This window comes from Bos javanicus, chromosome 11, assembly GCF_032452875.1.
Source record: "Bos javanicus breed banteng chromosome 11, ARS-OSU_banteng_1.0, whole genome shotgun sequence".
Classification (NCBI taxonomy): domain Eukaryota; kingdom Metazoa; phylum Chordata; class Mammalia; order Artiodactyla; family Bovidae; genus Bos; species Bos javanicus.
The window spans coordinates 32774507-32792586 of NC_083878.1; the positions used below are offsets into that span (position 1 = coordinate 32774507).

An 18080-nucleotide genomic window follows, 5' to 3' on the forward strand; every position below is an offset into this window, starting at 1 on the left:
CTTTGAACTACAGCATCTGGATTAGTGAGTGTAGGAGACCTGCTTTGGATCCCTTGGTCTGGAAGATCCCCTAGAGAATGCAATGGGTACTCACTCAGTATTCTTGCCTGAAGAAGTTCATGGACAGAGGAGCCTGGTGGGCCCCAGTCCATGGGGTCGTAAAGAGTCAGACAGGTCTGAGCAACTAACACTTTCACTTTAAAAATACAGACACCTGGCCTTCCCTGTACATCATTCTCAAAAGATCATTGCTTCAGTCTGTCTGAGAAGGGTGCAGAAATATGAACCCCATGAACCCCACCACATAACTGATGTTTTTAATCAGGGAGACCTCACGCTGAGAGGAACTGAAGTATGTGGCAATGACCGTACACAGAGTGTAGACTAAACCTGATCGTTTTCTTTTAATTCTATAAGGGCCAAAAAAGTACAAAATAAAATCATTATCTAAAGTCAGTCACCTTTCATTGTTCTTGCATTTAGAGTGGATGAACCCTACATGACTAGCTAGCGTGCCAAGGAAACAGTGCTGTTAAAAAGGAATGAAATTGGGTTATTTGTACTGATGTGGATGTACCTAGAGTCTGTCATTTAGAGTGAAATGAGTCAGAAAAAGAAAAACAAATATAGTATATTAACTCCTATATGTGGAATCTAGAAAAATAGTACAGATGAACCTATTTGCAGGGCAGGAATAGAGACGCAGATATAGAGAACCGATGTGTGGATGGAAGGCGAGTGAATTGGGAGATTGGGACTGACGAATGTGCTCAGCCACATGTAAAATAGATGGATGGTGGGAAGCCATGGTATAGCAGAGAGCTCAGCTTAGTGTTCTGTTTTGACCCAGAGGAATGGCATGTGGGGTGGGGTGAGGGAGGTCAAAGAAGAAGGGGATATATGTATACATGTAGCTGATTCACTTCATTGTACAGCACAAACGCAACACTGTAGAGCAACTAGACCCCCCCCAAAAAAAAAAAAAAAATCAGAGTAAAGAGCGCCTGTGGATGTTCTCCTTGCTCATTGAGCCCTCCTAATTCCAGGGGCATCCAGGTGGGAAGGAGAAACAATGTCTTGTTGCTCCTCCTTCAGGGTATCTCTGAGAACTTCCCTCCTCTAATACTCGACTTGGTGATACCTGATTACTTTTGGAGTCCTGATGTGGGTCTAGGGAATCCTGTTCTCTGCTCTGTAAATGTTCGCTTAGTGTCAGCCTTCTTGGAACAGAAAGCTCTTTGTGACAGGAACCCTACTGCCCTTTTCTCTGCCATGCTCTCCACATGGAGCACAAAACACTTAGTTAATACCCCTCATCTGACCAGGGCCCCTGGCTGCACACACCAAAACGCCGGGCTTGCAGAAGCTGGGAGATGGCCACACCAGGGCCACAGCTTCTCCCCAGGTTCCCTCTTGCTGGGGACGTACAAGGCAAGGGGGCTCCGTGGGGTCATTCTTGCCACTGGATCACACATCCAACTGCGGGTCCACAGCTTTGCCTCTTAATGTTCAAGTTTTAATTTTAGAAACTTGCTTTTACTTTCTGGCACACTCTGGTAAGTCTAAACACAAAGGAATTTCACAAGGTAAAGGGGGACATAATCATTAGTATAGAATCTCTTTGTCCACCTGAGAAATTTACCTCAAATGTAAATCGTGTTATTTTTTTAAACACAAAGGCACTCAGTCAGATGTCAAAAGCTAGCATCTTCATATTACATAAAATATTATTTTCAATTCATAGTTTTCATTTTTATTACAGATAAAGCCTTTCTTATATTCAGAATCAGGAAACACTCCATGCTTTAATAAAAATCAGCTCTGAGGGTTTCTTAGGTTTGTAAAAGTCCCTTCCACCACTAGAAAGAATTCCATATGATGTCATCCAATTACCCTCACTCTGATTTTTTAAGGAACAATAGGCAAATATCTATTTCTCAGGAGACAGCGTCCTACTTGTCCTATAACACACCCACTGCCTGGCACTGCTTCTCGCTTAGGTCTGAGCAGTTCTGCGCATGTCACAGACTTCAGCCGTGAACTGCTTCTTCCAGCCATTTTAGCCTCCCACCTGGTGTTCGCAGTTTCTAGGGAAGCTCATTTATGCTTACCGAGGTCTCTTCCTACACAAACAGAACCCCCAGCACACTGACTGTCACAATCTCTCCCTTTTCCTTGACAATTACCACCTGAGCCTGCTGTGCAAAACGGGGGCCCCCCACAAGATAGGGACGGAAAATGCCCCCTCTTCACTTAAGTCAGACAGAAGAAACAGGGTTAGCCTGTAAAATAGCATTTCGTTTGAGCTGCATTTTACTTTTTGAGCTCACCTATTAGATTTGTGGGCATAAACAGGCTCTCTTTGTAGTTAACAAGAGGCTGACTCTGAGACAAGGGTTACAGCCATCACCACATACTTTATGTTAGACAAATAAAGTACCGGGATTGTAAATATATTCTGCAATTACAGAAAGTGAAATCCTTTTCTTCTTTCACCCTGCTTAGAAAGAATATTTTTTTCTCTAGAAAGAAAGATTTTCTCTTTCCAGTTCCCAACTCCCCTATGTACTTGTCTTTCAAATCAAAGGGAAAGATCTTATCAATATAAATGAACAGCTCTTGCCAGGCAAACATGTGACCATGATGATTCCCACAGGGCTTTGGAATATATCAGGACAGAACAGAAGGAGCCATGGAGGGGGCGTGAGTCAGAACTGAGGTTATGTTTTGGTCTGCTGAAGCAGTCGTTTTAACCCTATGCAAGTCATTCAAAGCTCAAATTTCCTGCAATCATATTAAAGTGCTAATAACCACTTGTTCAGTGTTTGCTGTCATGGTAAATGAGACAGAAGCTGTGGATATGCTCTGAGTGAATCACAAAGTCCCATTCAAATAGACACTTCTGTTATTTTCTCCTATTACTGACAAGTTTTTCAAGCATTTTGTCTTGCTCATTTGAGTAATCAAGTATCAATAAGGAAGGAAAAAAGTCTGTTCAGACTTTCTTAGCAGCTGGTGAAAGAATATTTGCATTGGTGTATGTGGGTTGGGCAGATTCATCATCAGAGACTCAGGGTACAAGCCAGCCTTAGACCCCTGCTGGTCAGGGGCTCCCTATGTATCTAGGAAATCTCACCAATAAAAGAAAACTAAAAAGCTCTAGAAGAAACTCATTAGGTATCTGGTTAACTTGACTCCAGATTGATTAAAAGCTGTTGGGACTAAAAGGTGTTGCAAACACCTACTTTTCTTTATAAATAACATGACTAAGAATACATTTTTCTCACTCTTTAAATTTTAATCATGCATGCATTCTTAGGTGTTGTATTTTTTGAGCTGCTATTAAAAATACATATGTTTCTGCCATATAAAAGGAGGAACAGACACTTGTGTGCTGTATTATTAACATCATGCTAGAGATGAAATTCTGGTCAGTCTTTGCAGAAGGCACACACACACACACGCCCCAAAGCCAAGGACGTGCCACATGTACACAGCCACGTGTGTTCCTGCCTGCTGCTCTGACTTTGCACACTTACTCTTAAGGTCCAAGTTCCTGGCTCCTGCCGTGATTTGCGTTGTGATTTTCGTGTCGATCTTTACAGTGTGGAGGTTGCTGGTGTCCCTTGATATCATCACGTTGTGCCACTGATTGTCATTAAGAGGTTTATTTGAGCTCCCTTTGATGAGGTTAGCACCATTTCCCAAATCAAACACGTAATGTAAGTACCTGGGAAAAAAGGGAAGGTGAGAAAGTGCCATCACTGTTTGAATTTTTTGATGGAGTCACACTACATATTACAAATATGAAATCTCTTTTTCAGCTGGTTTTGTCTTTGCTAGAAATCACGAGAGTGAGTTGTACATAAACATGTAGGAAACACTACTCAGTTTCGAGAAGGAGGATTCTTTATGGTCTTCAATACAGGAAACAGTGAACATACTTCTAAAATGGCGGTCCACATTCCACTTCATCACTGTGGAAAGTAAATATCTATCGCTACACACTCTCTGCTGTCACCACTTTCTCCATCCTCTGCCAACCACCCAAATTGGCAATCCTCAGCTTCTTCCACCTGGATTCATAGATCTTCCTAATTTCCCTGAACCTGTGCACGACCTTCCCTGACTCTCCTGAACCTCTACACAAGGCCATCTTAGGAAACTTCCTGGTGGTTTTCTGATAAATTTCTGTGTTCACTTGTATCCCCGCTGGTCATGTGCATCCATGCACCTTGTAGTTGGTGGAACGCAAAGTGTCCATGAGAGTATATATATGGACACCCCTGGTGGCTCAGTGGTAAAGAACCTGTCTACCAATGTAGGAGACTTGGATTTGATCCTTGGGTCAGGAAGATCCACTGAAGTGGAAGTTTCAAGATAATGTCATAAAAATCTTTTTAAATTCTTCAAGAAACTCTGACATAGAATTAAACTTTAGTTAAATGGGATACTGTGGACTTGAAGTAATCTGATTGCATGCATTAGCTATTTAACTTAGCACAAATTAGCCGACAAGTGTGTAGAAATTCTTTTGTAGAATTACCATGCACACAGTAAAGAAATGCACATGTGAAGAGTAAGATTTATGTAATGCCTAGAGTAAATTAAAACATTATTTTTACTTTATGTATGGAAATTTAGGTATAAAGAACTGCACTGAATCCCTCTTAACTTTATAAGATACATAAGAAGGGATTTAAACAAATGCGTTATTTGCAAACCACCTTCCCTCTTCTGCTAAATGTATAGTTATGGAAAATGAGGTTCATTTTCCCAAAGCTCTAATTATTTGTCATTGAACAGACCTACACTTACCCTTTAACTAACTCAACCACGATAAAGTCGTTTCCATCCCCACTGTTATACAGAATTAGTCCATCTAGGGATGTTGTCTTGAACTGGAAAAAAAGATGCATAGACGTGTAGGCTTGCAATGTAGCTAAGGCAACATAGCTTGATTTGGTCTTAAAGGTGACAGGGTCTGCTATGATGTTCCTGAAGCCAAACCTGGCATTGAGCTCACAATAATCTATGTCGCCATTTTTGCACAAGTCAATGTATGCCATCCCATTAAATGTCAGGCTCTGCAGGTGTCCAATGAAGTTGGAGGGAACAGAAGACAGATACCGGCGTTCCGTGATGATCCCGGTCTCTATATTGTGGAACTCCAGCCTTGTATGATCCCCTGCCATTTGACCTAAAAGGGAAGATGGTCTATTACTATTTTCTGCATCTACAGGGCACTTTCAACTTTAAAAAACAAACAAAGAAATGACCTTACAGGGTGAGACTGAATCAGATAATATTAATAAAGCTTTCTTAGCTCAAGTTTTAATCTCTGCTCCAAATTTTACATTCACTAAAGTTGTAGAATTTTTTACAGGTAGAAGAAAGAAGTGAAGAAAGGAAAGGAGGATTGGTAGGAAGGAAGAAGAAAAAGGAAAAGGAAGGAAGGAAGAGGGAGAGGGTGGGAGGGCAAGAGAGAAGGAGAAGGACTAGGGGCAATGATTATCCTGCATCATCCCAACAGAAAATCATACATCCCAGGTCCACGTTGATGTGATGTTTGTCTTTATTGAGAATGTACTTCAAGAAAAACAAACAAACAAACAAAAAAAGCAACAGTATATTGTCCAACAGCAACAGAAATATTGAAGACCTGCTGACTGTTCTTCCAATATGAACCATGAAAATGTGTTTGAAATTAAATACGTACTTTGCACCTTCTCTTTTTGGTGCTGAATAATTTCCAGTCTTTCCTAGACCTAGTCTCCTAGTCAAGCAGAATTTCTGTTGATCTCTTCTGGACCTCTGCTATTTCCCTTGCACTTTGGATATCAAAATTGAGTACAACATACTGATTCAAGGCATGTCCAGTTTTTAGAATACCAGTAAAATTAGTCCATATTACCCCAAGGTATAATCTTAAACACCATAATGTGAAGCTTGGTTGCCAAGTTATTTAGTGATTCACTCTTTAATTCAACTCCATCCCAGTTCATCCCACCATCTTTCTGTACCAACCCCATTAAATGCTTACCTAGTCCTGTCTTTACCTCCAGAGTGATAACTATACCTACCATCAAGGTTGAAATAAAATTAACAAAGATGTGAACTTGTTTTCTAAAGCACAGCAAAATTATTCTTATCATCACTAGTAATTTGTCCCCAGCATCTTGTTCTTGTCTAATTAAACTGTCATTCAGTTTCTTTAGAAACTCAAAAATGTCATTTAAATTGCAATCAAGTTCTTCCAGGTGTTAGCTTCACTATTCAATTTGGCATAATTGGAAAATGTATTGAGCTTACCCTATCCCATCATCCCTGATATTAATGAAAATATGAATTAGAACTGATCCCAGTCTCAGACCTGAGAAAAGGCACTGAACCTTCTTCCCACGTGTAAGGAAGATTGAACATCACCCGTCCTGGGCCTCCAGCCAGTTGGACAGATTTCCATTTCTTTCGTCAAGACAATAAAATACTAGGTGAGATTTGAAAAGAAATCTCTGTGATTAAATTATAAAAGGCATACTTTTTGTTGTGCAATAAAAATTGCTGGCATACTCAATTGATTTTGATACTAATAAACTCATTGGTATTAAAAGCTCTCCCCCGAGTGGTACTTAGCTCTTCTTAATTCCTGCACCTCTTTGCTAGTCCTTGATCCTGCAACAGTTCCTGTCGTCCCTTACTATGCTGTGGGTTTTTCTTTTTCAGTTATTAGTTTGTTCTGATTCCTTCTCTGCGAATGTGTTTTTTTTTTAAGACAAAAATTACCACTATAAATAGCTCTCTCTTCTCTCTTCTCCCCAAGATGCCTCTTTCTTGTCTATCCCATGCAAAAACGCAACGGGAAAGAGCAAAATCTGATTCCTTGTTGGATCTGTTTCTTTTACTTCAACCTTTGCATTTTGTTGCTTTTGTAACTATAATCACTAAAAGGATGCTGTCTATTTATAGCTGTAAGCATACATAATGTCCTGCTTGGGGGGGACCTTGCCTCTCCACCTGAAGATTAAAGTGCCTTTGCTTGGCTCACAGGGAGACATTCTGACTCTGACACCTGTGAATGGCTGCAGAAAAGAGGATAATTAACACATCCCCTCCCCAAAGCTGGCCAAGCCAGGAAACATTTTGCAAGGATTTTGGCCTTTTTACTTTACTTAGGTACCTCCTCACCCTCTCTGTTCTGTGAAAGAAACTAGGAAACTGGCATTCAGACCCAACAAGACTCTAGGACACTAGTCTGCCACCGTCTCCGATGTCTGGCTTTCTGAATAAAGTTGCTATTCCTTGCCTCGGCACCTTGTCTCCCGATTATTGGCCTATCCTGTGGCAAGCAGATCAAGCTACAATTTGATAACAATAATATTACTAAATCCTTAGAAATTCTGGTTTCTCCTATGACCTCATTTTTTAAATTAATTAATTTATTTTAATTGGAGGCTAATTATTTTACTATATTGTAGTACCATACAGTGACATGAATCAGCCACGGGTGTACCTGTGTTCCCCATCCTGAACACCCCCTCCCAACTCCCTCCCCATCCCATCCCTCAGAGTCATCCCAGTGCACCAGCCCTGAGCACCCTGTCTCATGCATCAAACCCAGACCGGTGATCTATTTCACATATAGTAATATACATGTTTCAGTGCTATTCTCTCAAATCATCCCACCCTCACCTTCTCACACAGAGTCCAGAAGACTGTTCTTTACATCTGTGTCTCTTTTGCTGTCTCGCATATAGGGTCATCATTACCATCTTTCTAAATTCCATATATATGCATTAATATACTGTATTGGTGTTTCTCTTTCTGACTTACTTCACTCTGTATAATAGGCTCCAGTTTCAGCCACTTCATTGGAATTGATTCAAATACATTCTTTTTAATAGCTGAGTAATACTCCATTGTGTATATGTACCACTGCTTTCTCATCCATTCATCTGCCAATGGACATCTAGGTTGCTTCCATGTCCTGACTATTATAAACAGTGCTGCCATGAACATTGGGGTACATGTGTCTCCTTTGATTCTGGTTTCCTTGATGTGTATGCCCAGCAGGAGGATTGTTGGGTCGTATAGCAGTTCTAGTTCCAGTTTTTTAAGGAATCTCCACACTGTTCTCCATAGTGGCTGTACTAGTTTGCATTCCCACCAACAGTGTAAGAGGGTTCCTTTTCTCCGCACCGTCTCCAGCATTTATTGTTTGTAGACTTTTGGATCACAGCCATTCTGACTGGTGTGAGATGGTACCTCACTGTGATTTTGATTTACATTTCTCTGATAATGAGTGATGTTGAGCATCTTTTCATGTGTTTGTTAGCCATCTGTATGTCTTCTTTGGAGAAATGTCTGTTTAGTTCTTTGGCCCATTTTTTGACTGGGTTGTTTATTTTTCTGGAATTAAGCTGCAGAAGCTGCTTGTATATTTTTGAGATTAATTCTTTGTCAGTTGGTTCATTTGCTATTATTTTCTCCCATTCTGAAGGCTGTCTTTTTACCTTGCTTATAGTTTCCTTCATTGTGCAAAAGCTTTTATTTGTTTATTTTTGCTTATTTCTATTTATTTTTGCTTATTGCTATTTGTTTATTTTTGCTTTTATTCCCATTACTCTGGGAGGTGGGTCATAGAGGATCCTGCTGTGATTTATGCTATGACACCATTTTTATCCCCTTCTTCAGTTTTATTCAGTGACCTTGATACTTCTCTGTGTGGCACTACCTCTTTGGTATCAAATAAAATTATCCTTTAATCACTTTCAAATACAAATCTCTAGTGGTGCCAGTAACATTTAATTAAAAAGCTATATAGAATGAAGAATCTGCAAAGGTAAAAAAAAAAATGACTTGGGCTTTTACATTTCCTTATATTGATTATTTTATCTTTTTCATTATATTAAAATCTGAGTCTTAATCTGGTGGACCCACCCAGATCCTGAAACTATCAAGTTTCTTTTTAAAAGCTACGTGAATGAGCCAACTGATAGTAAGGGAGTATCCAAAAAAATATTTCTAATACTTGAAATTATATATTACTCTAAATTGTCCATTTATTGGCAGCTCTGAAAGACGAAAGTACATTGTGCAGCAGAACTGAGGAAGAAGTTCAGTGATAAAAATAACATGTAATGTCTGTTTTCTTTTCTCCAAGGAATAGAATATGTATGCAGACCATAAATAATAAAAAAGTAGTAAAACAGTATTGGAGCAACCATGGCCCAATTACAAGAAAAATCATTATGGCCCATGTTCAAAAGCCTATTCTTTCTTTAATAAGCATATATAAATCACCTTGACAGTAATGGCAGATATACTTGCTCATGAAGGAGAATTAGCACCTAAAAGCCATTTTCCACTAAGAACACATTAATGGCTGCCTCTCAAAAATCCTTTATTTTTCAGAATTTATTCTAATGTTTAATCCTCAGTCAGCAATGTTGCCACCTCTAGTGCTGTATACATATATTGACTAAGTAAACATAAAGGACACTGAAGGAGAAATATTGTTAAGGCTCCACTCATTAAAGAACACAGCATCTTTCCTAGACATTTAGTGGAAAGGAGAATTTGGAATTAGCAAAATGCTTCTGATCACAGCGACTAGGGTATCCAGGTTGATGATAATCTCCATTAAGAGTCAAACTTCTGGCTTGTGTTGTTTGTGTACAAACCTCAATTTCTAAATCAAATCTTTTTACCAAAACAGATAGCAAGATCTACTATTTTATGTTGGGTCCTACTCTGAGTTGGGTTACATTTCTGCTGCAGAACAAAAGGATCCACCACCCCCCACCCCAGCCTTAGATCAACTCATTGATTCACTAAAAGGTATTGAAAATTACCGAGAGTGGGCTACATGCATGAGTCAGGTGCTATATTAGGCAAGTAAGAAATAATGTTGAGAGGACCAGACTTGGCTCCTATTTTCACAAAATTCATGGTCTACTGGGGGAAGGCAGACAAAACCAGGTAAGAAAATAATTAACTATATAATGATAAAACTGAGAAAAAACGCTAGGTATTTGATACACAGCAAATTGTGCTGGTAAATATGGGACGGGGGCAAGTGCTTGAGTAGATATTTAAATTAAAATTGAAGGACTAAAACAGGAAAAGCCACATTAAAAACTGTAAGATAGGAATGGAAAGGTGGATTCCAGAAAGGAGAAACAGATCAACAGAGGCACTTGGGAGAGAAAGAGCCAGGGAGTGTGGCTGGAGAGGCATAAGTAGGTGAGGTTAGTGCTCAGATGAGATCGGAAGAGGAAGAGGTCAGATATCACAGTGTCTCCTGATTATATTAGGAGCTAACTGTGTGTGTATGTGTATTTAATCTTTCTAATGTGGATATTTATTTTTTGGGGGGCTCCAAAATCACTGCAGATGGTGACTGCAGCCATGAAATTAAAAGATGCTTACTCCTTGGAAGAAAAGTTATGACCAACCTAGATAGCATATTCAAAAACAGAGACATTACTTTGCCAACAAAGGTCCATCTAGTCAAGGTTATGGTTTTTCCAGCGGTCATGTATGGATGTGAGAGTTGGACTGTGAAGAAAGCTGAGCGTCGAAAAATTGATGCTTTTGAACTGTGGTATTGGAGAAGCCTCTTGAGAGTCCCTTGGACTGCAAGGAGATCCAGCCAGTCCATTCTGAAGGAGATCAGCCCTGGGATTTCTTTGGAAGGACTGATGCTAAAGCTGAAACTCCAGTACTTTGACCACCTCATGAGAAAAGTTGACTCACTGGAAAAGACTCTGATGCTGGGAGGGATTGGAGACAGGAGGAGAAAGGGATGACAGAGGATGAGACGGCTGGATGGCATCACTGACTCGATGGACATGAGTCTGAGTGAACTCCGGGAGTTGGTGATGGACAGGGAGGCCTGGCGTGCTGTGATTCATGGGGTTGCAAAGAGTCAGACACAACTGCGCAACTGAACTGAACTGAACTGAATGTGGATATAACAGACTGGAGACAATTTGAAGTAGACTGTTTACGTTAGAAATGGAAAACCATGGACAAAATTAGATAATTGTGCCAATATAATTTCAGGATTTACTAATAATGTATAGAATGCTGGAGAAGAGGGATACGATAATGATGACTTCTTCCAGGCTTGGGTAACTGGATATGCGGTGAATAGAGTTCAATGAAGGACATATACACTAACATATACACACATACAAAACACATAATTCCAGATTATTTTTTTGACAGTCTGGGGGATAAATTGAAACCCCAAAGCTCCCTACATTGGGATACCAAATAGTGTATAGGACACTTTCTCATCTGAGTCCTGGGGAATCTCTCTCTTCTGGAGTTTCTTTGCTGGCAAATGCTTATCCTCATGAGCCTCAGTGTGGTCAGACATTCCCAGGAATGGCCTGAGTATGTACTGTATTGTTTTCAACTTGACTTAACAGTATATAAAACTCTGATTTAAAGATGTAATCAAAATATAGGACTTTGCATGAAGAGTCTCCAGTGATTTCTTTTATTTATTTATTTTCTTATTCAGTGATTTCTGAACTTGCTGTCAAATTTAGTAAGAAATCGCCATTGCTTTTCTGATGCATGGCTAGTTTCATGTGGCCATTAAAATGTTTGAAAAAAATTCCATTCCAAACTGAAGGCTTAATGGCAAAGTTCCATTGCATCTTTGAAAACCTTTCTATGTCATATAACTCAAGGCTGACTTTTTATTATTATGAATTGTTGACTTTCATGATATCTTTGGCAAAACATAATTTCCCAAATATGAATCACCCAGATGAAAACTGATCAAGGTAAATTACTGTGAAAAACAAAAAACAAAACATTGTCTTGAGCTCTGAGCAGCAAGATGCTGGGAGCTGGGGGAAGGAAAGTGCTGGAGTGGGGTACTGGGGGAGTTGCATAATTTGGGTAAATTATCAATGCTTATTTGGCTTATATACCCATTCATCTTTTAACTCTGAGAAAGAACAAGTTGGTTTTCACAACTGAAAAAATGTTCAACTCCTACAGAACAGAAAGAAGATAGAATATAATTTCTGCTCTAAGGCCTTGGCAGTTTTGAGAAAGAGTAAATAGAAGGCTAATTTACTGAAATGCTAGTCTATACTTTGTTCTTCCTTCAGTTCTAAGAAACTAGCCTAGTTCCTTTTAGCACTCTGCCTCAAAGGCTATTTTTTTCTTGGCAAAAAGTGGAAGACAACTTTCTGGAAAACAGTGCTTTTCCAATCTTTTGTGAAGGCATAGTTTGCAAGATGTTCAACAAAGGAAAAAGAAATGAACAAAATGCCTTTATGGTCTAAACTAGATTTACCATTGACTGGGAGAGAGATGAACATCGGTGGAATTTAGCAGTACTGAGCACCAACATCCTGTCATCTGATAAGATTCTGGGGTTCAGAGAGAATTACTGAGGTCAATATAGGAGGACTGAACCATAGTTCATAGGCTGCAAGAATCAGCAAAGACTCTTTGCCCCACTTAGGACAGGAACAATAGGGTTCTTATAATTTAAAGGACAAACTAGGAGAACTGTCTTTTTGGTGAGAATCAGTGAAGACAGAAGCCAACAGGAGCTTCTGCGTGATTCAGGGTGGGTGGGAGTAGGGGCCACATGACTATGATTAAATATTCTGTAAACCCAGAAGAAAGGCCTAAGGTCTCATTTAAATTGATATTAGAGCCATTAATAAATGTGCCATTTCTTGCACACCGCAGTTGGTGGACTCAGACTTATAATTTTATTAATACATGCTGGGGGGAAAAAAAAAAACTCTGAAAAAAATGTGTCTGCCGTCCAAAGTTGGACATCTCAAAAGGGAGTCTTTTTTCTTTCAGATCATGAGCGAAACTTTGCCAATGACTTATGAATTCCTAATGAAGTTGTAGGTGCCAGAGTTTCCCAAAATTAATCAGCCAAGGAGACACAGGTTACTTTACCATGAAGAAACAGGCCATGCCCAGGAGCAGAAGAGTGGAAACATGTTACATTAGCTTACAAATCATGTCCCTGGAAGCAACCTAGATGTCCATCAGCAGATGAATGGGTGAGAAAGCTGTGGTACATATACACAATGGAGTATTACTCAGCCATTAAAAATAATACATTTGAATCAGTTCTAATGAGGTGGATGAAACTGGAGCCTATTATACAGAGTGAAGTAAGCCAGAAAGAAAAACATCAATGCAGTATACTAACGCATATATATGGAATTTAGAAAGATGGTAACAATAACCCTGTATACGAGACAGCAAAAGAGACACTGATGTATAGAACAGTCTTTTGGACTCTGTGGGAGAGGCAGAGGGTGGGATGATTTGGGAGAATGGCATTGAAACATGTATAATATCATATATGAAACGAGTCGCCAGTCCAGGTTCGATGCACGATACTGGATGCTTGGGGCTGGGGCACTGGGATGACCCAGAGGGATGGTATGGGAAGGGAGGAGGGAGGAGGGTTCAGGATGGGGAACACATGTATACCTGTGGTGGATTCATTTTGATATATGGCAAAACCAATACAATATTGTAAAGTTAAAAAATAAAATAAAATTAAAAAAAAGAAGAAGAAAATAAAAAAAAAGAAAAAAGAAATCATGTCCCAACAGTTTCAATTCTGAGTACTCCTTTGAATCCATCATTTATTTGTTCCTATTTCTATAAGCAAACTACACCCATATAAGTATCTATTCACTCTGCTTCCTAACATTATGTTCACTGCTGCTGCTGCTGCTGCTGCTAAGTCGATTCAGTCGTGTTCGACTCTGTGCGACCCCATAGATGGCAGCCCACCAGGCTCCCCCATCCCTGGGATTCTCCAGGCAAGAACACTGGAGTGGGTTGCCATTTCCTTCTCCAATTCATGAAAGTGAAAAGTGAAAGTGAAGTCGCTCAGTCGTGTCAGACTCTTAGTGACCCCACGGACGGCAGCCCACGGGGCTCCTCCATCCATGGGATTTTCCAGGCAAGAGTACTGGAGTGGGGTGCCATTGGCTTCTCCAGTGGTATATAAATACATGGCAGTAAACAAAGAAATGATGTATTGACTGGAAGTTGAAAAAGTCAACTCACTAATGTAGAATATAATTATTCATTTAGGAGTTTGGTAGGAATCTATGCAACTGAAAAGATGTATCTTAAATTTTAATGAAAATTAGCTGGTGATTCTGGGGAAGGCAATGGCACCCGAGTCCAGTACTCTTGCCTGGAAAATCCCATGGATGGAGGAGCCCAGTGGGCTGCCGTCCGTGGGGTTGCACAGAGTCGGACACGACTGAAGCGACTTAGCAGTAGCAGCTGGTGATTCATTTAGGGAACATTTCTGGAGTTTTCTGCTTTGATATTATTTTCATACTCTATTCATCACTTCCTAATGCAAAATAGTTGCACTGATTTAAAAAGCAGGCTAACACACAAGTGTTATTGAATACATAAGAATGGGAGGGAATAAACATAACTGAAATCCATAAGATTAATTGTATTTCAAATGAATAATATAACTACACTCATGGAAAAGAAAGGAAGAAAAGAAGAAACAAACTAATCAAAGTTATTTGTAAATAGTATTTGACTATATACATTAAATCTTAGGCAGTAAGAAATAAAAAGAATCACAAATTAATCCTGAATTGCTTTTAGTCAGGTTATTACCTGTGGGATGGACAATGTAAAGCAATTCTGAAACTATCATCAACGTGTTACTGGATTGAGCAAATGGGAAAATGACATCACTGGGAGCCAAGGTTCCAAATTGGAAGAAGAGACATGAAAACATGAAATGGGGAAAGAAACAATGCTGTAGAAATGGTCGTGCTAGTGTGAACTCATGTTTTCTAAAATATATGTATATTTGTGTGAACATGTAATTTATATGTATGTATGTGTGTGTATATATATATATATATTTATGTGGAGAGGCATATTAAAGCAAATACACATACACACATATGTTCACTGCTGTTAAGTCGCTTCAGTTGTGTCTGAGTCTGTGCAACCCCATAGACGGCAGCCCATAAGGCTCCCTTGTCCCTGGGATTCTCCAGGCAAGAACAATGGAGTGGGTTGCCATTTCCTTCTCCATTATATGCATGTGTGTGTGTGTGTGTGTGTGTGTGTGCATATATATATATATATATTTATGTGGAGAGGCATATTAAAGCAAAGACACATATACACACATATATAAACACACACACTCATAGGCTTCCTTAGTGGCTCAGCAGTAAAGAATTTGCCTGCCAATGCAAGAGATGAGGATTGGATCCCTGGGTCAGGAAGATCCCCTAGAGAAGGAAATGGCAACCCACTCCAGTATTCTTGCCTGGAAATTCCATGGACAGAGGAGCCTGGTGGGCTACAGTCCATGGGGTCACAAAAGAGTTGGGAATGATTTAGCAACTAAACTCAGCAGCTATATATATTCAGGTATATGTATTTATACTTGAGTGTATTTACCATCTTAGCCTCCAGAAAAGGTTGCAAAGCAGTGCTGAGCAAACCAATACCAACCACCTACACCTAATTCTCCACTAAATAGAAAGCAAATGTCTCAGTCTGGGGCTGGGGCATGGTAGTAAAAGTTGTGCCTGAAATATTCTGTTTTGCAAAAAAATTGAGGAAAAAAAATCTGAGGTGAAGGCATGTTACAAGATCACAGAGACCAACTTCATGGAACTCACAGTGGCCCAAATAGGGACATTTTAAGCACCAAAATAATTAAGTAATTATACCTATTTGAAAATACAGCAACTTGTAGGTCCATATCAATAAGGAAGGAAGGAAAGAAAGGAAGAAGGGAGGGAAGGAGATAAGGAGGAAGATGGGGAGAGAAGGAAGAAAAGAAAAGGAAAGAAAAAAGAAAGAAGGGATAGCTCTTGTACACAGTAGAATGCTAAGTATTGACTCTAAACGTGGAAAGAGTAATGGGGTTTGAAAATAATCATTTATAACTACTGTGTTAAAGACTGGATCAGGAAAAATCTTCAGTAGGTGATAATCCGGGGCAAATATTTGAGGAAGATATTACGATATTTTCATTGTCTTAATATGTCTCTCCACAGACAGTTTACTAGTTGTAAGGGAGTAAAACATATTAATCATACAATGTAGAAACTGGGCAACATACTGGCCAAGTGTTAAAATCAGGAGTCAAAAGATATGGATATCGTTTGTCTCCAGACAGGATACTTTAAGAAGATCACACAATCATCAATGTGGTATTTCATCCAAGAATGTTAAAACCTGAATTCAATCATCATGAAACATCAGATAAGCCCAAAGAATGACTGTATGTGGATAAAAGATCAGAGGACTATATATCTTTTTAATTTGTCAATGTAATCAAAGACAAAGAAAGTCTATGGCAATGTTTTCAATTAAAGGAGACTAAAGAGATATGAGCACTAAATGCATTTAGTGTATGCTCTGCTAGAGGTGAAAATGGTATAAAAGACAGCATTGGGTTACCTGACAAAAGGGGAATATGGGTGAGAGGACAGATGAATATATTGCGTCAATGCCAAATCTACTGACGTTAGTAGCTCTTTGTTCTGTAAAGGGATATTCATACCTTTAGAAAATGTGCACTGACGTATAATATTTACAGTGAAGGGCTATTAAGTATATAACATTCTCACTTGGCTAAGAAAAAAAAAGTGAAAATGTCAAAGCAAATGGGATAACATGCTCACAATAGTAAAAGTATATCACTGTCGTTTTACTTTTGAAATTTTTTATAAACTTGAAATTATTTCTAAACAAAACTTTTAAAAAATGTGTTGCCCCAGTCTTTTGTTTCTATACCTTCTTCAGCCACTGTAGTTTAGGACTTCACTGCTTTACATTCTGAAGCATTTAGCACATTGCCCAGAATTCATATTGCTCAAAACATATTCTCAACTTATTTTCCAGCTTAAATGCAGTGACTTCCCAACTGCCTGAAAACCTGTGAAATATCAACTCCTTCATTTGGAGCACTGACCTATTGGCATCCAAGGCCATTCTAGCCATGTCAGCTGTCCTGTGGTTACATGAAACAAAACAAACCTTCTCTGCTGCCTGAACACTAGTCTGTCTAGCCTCGTCCAAGCCATTCTACCCTTCCCCGCATAATCTTATCTGTATTATCCTTTCTTTACAGCCTTCAAATATTATTGATTGCCTTAGCTATTCCTGAAATCTTTAAGCTCTTCTGAACCCCAAGAACATGAATTGTTTACTCAACCTTTTAGTACATCATATACTATCCCAGAGGATAAGTGTGATTTTGATATGTGTTTTTATATATATATATATATATAAAATCTTCATAAAATCATGCTATATCTGAGAAAGTACTTATCATAGTCTATATATATATAAGTATATTAATAAATATAAATAAATGAACCATGAGTTAAAAGCAAACAATTTTTTTAAAGTTAACAAACACAATTAAAAAAAAAACAAAACACCTAGGCTCTCTCTCAGTTCTGGTAACAATGGCATTTCAAAGTAACATGTCATTTTACCTCTTTGAGTCTCAGCTTCCTGTCTATAAAATGAGAATGCATCTACCCTATCAATGTCATAGGGCTGTATGAGATTTGAGACAAACCTAAGGGACTAAAGAATGTTCTACTGTGACCTTCACATGTCCTTGTCTCTGGCAGTTATTTCTTCCCAACCTCTTATACATGATCTCAGATCCTAATTTCTGCCCCTTTTGATAAAACCCAGACTGTCCAAACAATGGATGCTAATCTACATAACCAATTTACACCTCTTCCAAGAAGTGCCTTTACCAAAACTAGCTGAACTTCAGCTGACACTCCTGCCAAAGCCCTATAAAAATTCTGCCTCCCTTCCCTGAGTTCACACAGTTTCTTTAGAGACTTATGTCTGGCAATTTTGAATACAGGCTTATGCTAATAACTCCCTGGTTGATTTTCTTCCTGGGAGAAGAAAATGGCATAACATAGCAGTGGTTTTTAAATGCCAATCCATGGGCCAGCTGCTTTAGAGTTCTTTGGAGAGATTTTGAGAAATAATACTAATGGGCTCCTCTCACACTTTCTGTGGTGTCTGGCCAGGAA

The 18080-nt window shown here is 39.1% G+C and overlaps 1 protein-coding gene across 17 annotated transcripts in view; it reads right to left on the reverse strand.

Annotated features, from left to right (window-relative positions):
• NRXN1 (neurexin 1) overlaps positions 1-18080 on the reverse strand; it is a 1221129-nt gene that overhangs the window by 612526 nt on the left and 590523 nt on the right. For all 17 annotated transcript variants that reach the window (XM_061432330.1, XM_061432331.1, XM_061432328.1 and 14 more), the window contains 2 exons: positions 4819-5200; positions 3540-3730 (listed from right to left, as the gene is read on the reverse strand). In XM_061432330.1, the coding sequence (XP_061288314.1) occupies positions 3540-3730; positions 4819-5200 (573 nt within the window). The remainder of the gene's footprint in view (positions 1-3539; positions 3731-4818; positions 5201-18080) is intronic.